The 6,454-nt window shown below is 49.0% G+C and overlaps 1 protein-coding gene across 1 annotated transcript in view; it reads right to left on the bottom strand.

Annotated features, from left to right (window-relative positions):
• Positions 1-2,210: 2,210 nt before the first annotated feature.
• LOC115064258 (acid sphingomyelinase-like phosphodiesterase 3b) overlaps positions 2,211-6,454 on the bottom strand; it is a 13,304-nt gene continuing 9,060 nt past the window's right edge. The window contains exons 2-4 of the mRNA XM_029540400.1: positions 4,848-5,061; positions 3,108-3,205; positions 2,211-2,263 (exon numbers count right to left, since the gene is read on the bottom strand). Coding sequence (XP_029396260.1) covers positions 2,211-2,263; positions 3,108-3,205; positions 4,848-5,061 — 365 coding nt within the window. The remainder of the gene's footprint in view (positions 2,264-3,107; positions 3,206-4,847; positions 5,062-6,454) is intronic.

Here is a 6,454-nt window from a genome sequence, read left to right on the forward strand (position 1 = left end):
TTTTATTATTATTATTTTCTTTATTTACATTTCAAATGCTATCCCGAAAGATTCCCATACCCCTCCCCCCNGAAAGTCTGCCTCAAAAAAACGAAGAAGGAGAAGGAGAAGGAGAAGAAGAAGAGGAGGAGGAGGAGGAGGAAGAGGAAGAGGAGGAGGAGAAGAGGAAAAGGAGAGAGGAGGAAGAGGTTATTATTAAATATTGTTATTTAATGATTAATACAATTAGTTATGAGATTATTATTATCATCATCATAGCTACACAAGAGGCTGAAGTGAGAGGTAACAGAGTGTCTGCCTCACCTAGCAAGAATCCTTAGATTCAGCTCTAATACCTCAGAATGAGGAGGAGGACCCATCTGATAAAAAACACGAACCCCTGGCAACCCAAGTGCTTATGGGGAAGGGAAGAGTCCTTTACCCTGTCCTCCACTGCCACTGTGGGCCAGGTTCCACAGACGCAAAGGCTGTGTGAAGGCTTGACCTTTTCTGTTCAGTAAGAATACTGTTAGCTCAGTAAGTTTGTTGATTGACTGAATGACTGAATAAACTAGCTGGTCTCTGAATAGACTAGCTTATCTCATCCTCAGAGCAAAGCCCAGGGGCAGGCGGCTCCATTTCCCCATTTGCACAGGCAGCAGAAAACAGTTGTTGAATGAGCTCACCTAGCTGAGGGCAGAGGAAAATCTGAGGTCTGTTTGGCTGCTGCCCTCCTGGTCTTGGCCTCCCCAATACACTAGAGAGGCGAGGCCAATGTGCCAGGTGAAGGTAGGAAACACAGGTGCATCCAAACTGGAGAAGCAAAACTCCCCAGGGTGGCCGCTCCTTCTCCAACCCAGGGCCTGTGTGCCTGGCAGGCAGGCCCTCTACCACAGAGCCACACTGCTGGTTTTGAATGAATTCTTTGACCTCTCTATAATACAGTTTCCATCTGCAGAATGAGACTGTCCTTTGTTTTTCTTTTGGTTTTTCGAGACAGGGTTTCTCTGTATAGCCCTGGCTGTCCTGGAACTCACTTTGTAGACTAGACTGGCCTCGAACTCAGAAATCCGCCTGCCTCTTCCTCTGCCTCCCGAGTGCTGGGATTAAAGGCGCCACCTCACCACACTTCAACTCTCTCTCGTATCTTCCGCTATGGTCTCATTTTAACATCTTTCCAAACGAGCTGTGTCTTCCCACCAAGGCTGTAAGTGGGTACCTTGTCATTCTTTAGCGGGAGCACTTTTTCTCAGGGCCACATCACAGTCAGCAGCACCTTCAACATTAGCAGTTTTAATAGATGTCACATAGACTGTATAAAAATCTGTAATGTCCACACACACGTGTCAAGTCATGGCCAGTAAAGTGTTCTCTGATTGTGTGTGTGTGTGTGTGTGTGTGTGTGTGTGTGTGTGTGTGTTGTGTGTGTCTGCACAGGTGTGCATGGGTACACTTGCCCATGTGGATGGAGGCCTAAGGTGGACAGTGGATGCCTTCACCAGACACTTCTCTACCTTACCTTATTTTTTTACTTTTCTCACTGTCATCTTGGCCAGACTGACTAGTCAGCAAGCCCTCTAAATCTATCTGTCTCTGTCCCCCAGTGCTGGCACTACCGATGTTGCTGCTGACCCTAACTTTAATGCCTTTGTAGGAACAGACTCGGGTCTTCATGCCTGTGTGACAAGGTACCCCCTCGCTATCTACTGGGTCTCAGGGAAATGTTTCCCTATCCATTATTTCATATTTATTCTAGAAGTGCTGTGTGAACCAGAAAAAAAGAGGCTTGGGGTTGGTTATGAGTCTGAATTAATCACTAGAAAGGGACTCCTGAGCCACCAATCCCTAACTGCATTGTGGGTAATAATACCTAGAGCTGGAGGATTGGATCCTAAGTAGCAGCCTTTGCTGGAAGATGAACAAGCCCTATCTTTGTGGAACGTGCCGGGCTGAGACAGATAAGCGAGACAGATCCAGGTGTCTTTGTAGACACTGCTTGCTGTCAAGGGAAGAAACCATGGAACAAGAGCTCGGATGGGAGCACAGAGCCCCCACGCTTCCTCATGACCTTGGCCAGTTGACTTGATGCCAAGACTCACATTCCTCATTAGGAAAACTATAACAGCTCCTGTCTATGGGTTGTCATGACAATGGATGCACTAAAGTCTGCCAAATCCTTATAGCAGTTCCTGGTCCCTAGCACTCGATAGATACATAGCTGTTGATTATTTTCAGCATCGTGATGTGATTCTGTTCGTGGGTCCTGGGGGCTCGGGAGTATGACCTTTAGAAGGAACAGAGGGAGATGGGGTGGGTACTGACAGGCCGCTATCTCAGGTTCCCAGGTGGTAGCCTGTGGACCTGATTCAGCCCTCAGGGCCTTCTGTCTTGCAAGGCCTGTTTAAAACATCTTCATGGGCCAATAGCTGGAGCATACAGAGCCTTTTTTCCCTGTCGTGTCCCTTAGGGTGGCTCACACGCTCCTATTCCCTGCCCGCTCTGCCTTGCTCGAAACACTTAGGAAGCACTGAGCAATAGCACTTTGGTGGGCAAGCTTCATCTCCCAGATGCCTGGCAGCCGGACTGTGTGAGGACAGCAGACACCAGCGCTAGTGTCAGGGCAGGACATGAGGCCCTGTGTCAGCCTGGGTGAAGCTTGCCCAGGGACACCTGTGTGTACCTGTACACACCGTGAGGTGTAAGACTGGCATTAGAAGCCGGGCGTGGTGGTGCACGCCTTCAATCCCAGCACTTGGGAGGCAGAGGCAGGCGGATTTCTGAGTTCGAGGCCAGCCTGATCTACAAAGTGAATTCCAAAACAGCCAGGGCTATACAGAGAAACCCTGTCTTGAAAAACCAAAAAAAAAAAAAAAAAAAAAACAAACAAAAAACTGTCATTAGAGAAGAGTGTAAGTCAGAAATGTCAGGCAGGCACCTCTTAAGTGGCTGCCTGTGTTTCCACGGACCAGTGAACTGAGGCGACTGTGTAAGAAACATTTGCTGTCAAGCATTTGAAACTTTGTTATCAATGAAGGTCCACATTCCAGCTCTCCTATCACTGCTTTACCCCTGCGCCAGCCCCCGCCCAGGGAATCAGGGAACACTGGCAATCAGACAGTGAGTCCTACCTGGAAAGACTTTCTTGATGAGGTTGGTCATGCGTTCTACAATTGCCAGCACAGCTGCCTCTCCTAGCCTCTCGTTGGGGACGTGCGGTGTGTCGTCCCTGTAAAACAACACTGAGACAGTTGGATCGGGACAGACACAGGAGAAAGAGATGACAGTACGTGAGAAGAAAGCTGTAGCTATGAGCCCCACACGTCCACATGACAAAGAGAGACAAGCTACAGGGCAGCCAGGCAGGATAGAATTAAAACCTACAATCTGCCATTTCAATGCCGGCTATGAAATCCTGGGTAGGTTGGTAGCCTGTCTGAGCTGCTATTGGCTTTCTGTAAAATGGATAATAACGGGTACCTAACCATAGAGTCATATACTAAATAAAAATAAAACATCTGATTTCTACACAACTCTCTGGGAGATGTCTTGATAACAAGAGAGCTATAAAGAACCCTAGAAGTCATCTTCCAGAGGCATTCAGCGCTGCAAGGTCCTAGAGGCTTCTAGAAAAATGCTGCCCCTGGGAAGGGATCACAGGTTTCCCAATATCTCTCCCGGAGTCTGTATTTCACAGTGTTACACAATTTTTAAGGGCCCTTCCTCAAAGATATCAGAGCCCCCCCCCCTCAAAGCAAGACCCCTTGAAGAACTTTATTGATTTCAGGGCCCAAGAAACTGAGGACTGGCTGGGCAGTGGTGGCACGACTTTAGACCCAGCATTCCGGAGGCAGAGGCAGGCAGATCTCTGAGTTCAAGGCCAGCCTAGTCTACAAAGAGAGTTTTAGGAAAGCCAGGGCTACACAGAGAGACCCTGTCTGAAAATAAAGCCCCACCCCAGCACCTGCCACAAAAACAAAGAAACTGAGGATTGACCAGGTCCTCCTGACATATTGGCATATTCCTTAAGGAGGTTAGCCTTTCCACTCCTCCTGCATGGTCACCCCCATCTCATAATGGGGGACAGTCAAGAATGTCATGGGTTCATCCACCTCCTAGAATCATCCACTGAGACTGGCAGAGGGAGCACCTGGAACTGTCCTTGCACCTGGGTCACCACGTTCTGTAGGAAGTCCTTTCCTATGCTGCCATGAGGATCAGGGACCTTGTGCAATTCGCACACTCCCACAGGTGACCCTCTGCTGGCTGGGAAGTTATGGTCCCTGGGCTCACCTGGATCCTCTGGAAGTCTGAAAGCCCTTTGAGGGCCAGGCCCTGTCTCTGCCATCTCAGTTCCCCAGTGTCTACCCCAGGACTGAGCAAGTGACGGGCTGATTGGCCAAGTTCTCTAAATCCTGGATATTCACCTGAGAAAAAGATTAAAAGAGACAGAGGGCCGGGCGGGCGCACGCCTTTAATCCCAGCACTTAGGATGCAGAGGCTGGTGGATTTCTGGGTTCCAGGCCAGCCTGGTCTACAGAGTGAGTTCCAAGACAGTCAGGGCTACACAGAGAAACCCTGCCTCAAAACAACAAAAAACAACAACAACAAAAAGAGACAGAGGGGGCTGGTGAGATGTCTCAGCGGGTAAGAGCACTGACTGCTCTTCCAAAGGTCCCGAGTTCAAATCCCAGCAACCACATGGTGGCTCACAACCACCTGTAATGAGATCTCTTCTTGTTTGTCTGAAGACAGCTACACTGTACTTACATATAATAATAAATAAATCTTAAAAAAAATAATAATAAAAAAGAGAGAGAGACAGAGGAGGTGAGGGGCCCGGCTCAAAGGTGAAATGCGACTGCTCTTACCCTGTCCAGAGAATGAAGTCTGGCTTTGGTTCAATCTCCTGCATGGCATACAAGGACGAGTTGATAAGGGCCCAAGGAGAATCGCAGAGGTAGTCTCCCCAGGGGCCAGCGTTTAGCACAGGCTGGGATCCGGCTGACGGGCACACCTGGAGGGGGTCTTTGGACATGGTGTAGTTGGGGTCCAGATGCAGGTCGGAGATGTGCCAGAACCTCCCTGTGGGAAAAGAGAACCTCCCTCAGTACTGGACGAGGAGGTGGCCCTGAGATAAACGCAGGCTCCTCTGGACACCAGGTTTCCTGAAAATGTTCTGCCGACCAACTCTGTCCAGCCAGTGTCTTTTTGTCAAGGTTCTTACCATTGCCCATCCCTGTACCCACAGAAGCTGCATAAGAGATGGGGTCACATGACCCTCAAAGTGCTGAGCCGGGTGCTGGGTTGCAAATTAAGGTGAGAAAAGTATATAGGTTTGAACACTCAGCCTCTGGCTCCACCTAGGAGCTGGATGGCCTTGGGCAAACTCAGCCACTCAGCCTATCGCAAGGTCCAGACCCTGCACCTCTGTAAGATAGGAGCAAAAAAAATCAAAATCTGGCCTAGGGGAAAAGGCTTACACACAAATGAGTTGGGAGACCTTGAAACCCTGGGGAGAATGTGTGGGGATAAGAGGGGAGCAGAGCGGAGAAAGATGGACTGTCTGGTGGGATGGTGCTCCTCGCATGGGTGAGCTCACCACCACAGGAGGTCAGCATGCACTGTGGGAGGCATGTTTGTTGCAGTGGTTGTCAGGATCTAGTGTAATACAGAGAAAGGAAATAGATGCCGGCAAGGTAGGCTCCCAACTGCTAGGACTACTAGTGCACACCAGAGCACCCAGCTCTCGATGACAGCATATTGAAAGTAGGTCCAGCCTCCGCCCTCTATCCAGTGTTCTGGGCTGGTGTAGGGAGAAGCTGGGGGGATTACCTCACCAGCCACCGCCTATGTAACTTCCTCCTCCACTTCCTCAAACTCCGAATGAACAACCTGCATCTTTCCCCACAGGAAGCCGAGCCTGAAGCTGGGACCAGAACATAAATGTGAAACCAAAACAGGCCCTGGCTCCCGTCATTCCTAAACTTTCTTCCCAGGTGCTCTTACAAGCTTGGGGGGAAAAAAACCTTGCCTGCCTTTCCTGACCTATGCCTGATTTGTGGAAAGGACCTAAAACTTGCTTACACTAAGGTATGAATGTCTGATTAAGCAAATCATTACCCCTCCCGTGTGCTGTATTGCTGCCCTGCCCACAGTCCTGGAAAGTTTGGATTACTATGTCCAGTTTCCTGATAAGGAAGCAAAGTTCAGAGGTCAACCTACCTGAGATCATGTGGCCAGTGGGTCCCGTCCTATGGCTCAGACTCTCTAAGGAGATGGGATTGCTGTCTGGGGAGCCCAGTACCCTACTGTCTTAGATGGGTGTCTCAGTTGACAGTGTGAGCCTACATTTTAATTTTTTTTTTTTTTTACCCAAATGAAATTTCTGCTTATGATGGGAGGGGATTTAACTATTCCATACAGATTTCAATCCCTAATATATTTGAAATAATTCCTACAGGAGCAAAATCCTAAG

This window comes from Mus pahari, chromosome 6 (genome assembly GCF_900095145.1).
Source record: "Mus pahari chromosome 6, PAHARI_EIJ_v1.1, whole genome shotgun sequence".
NCBI lineage: Eukaryota > Metazoa > Chordata > Mammalia > Rodentia > Muridae > Mus > Mus pahari.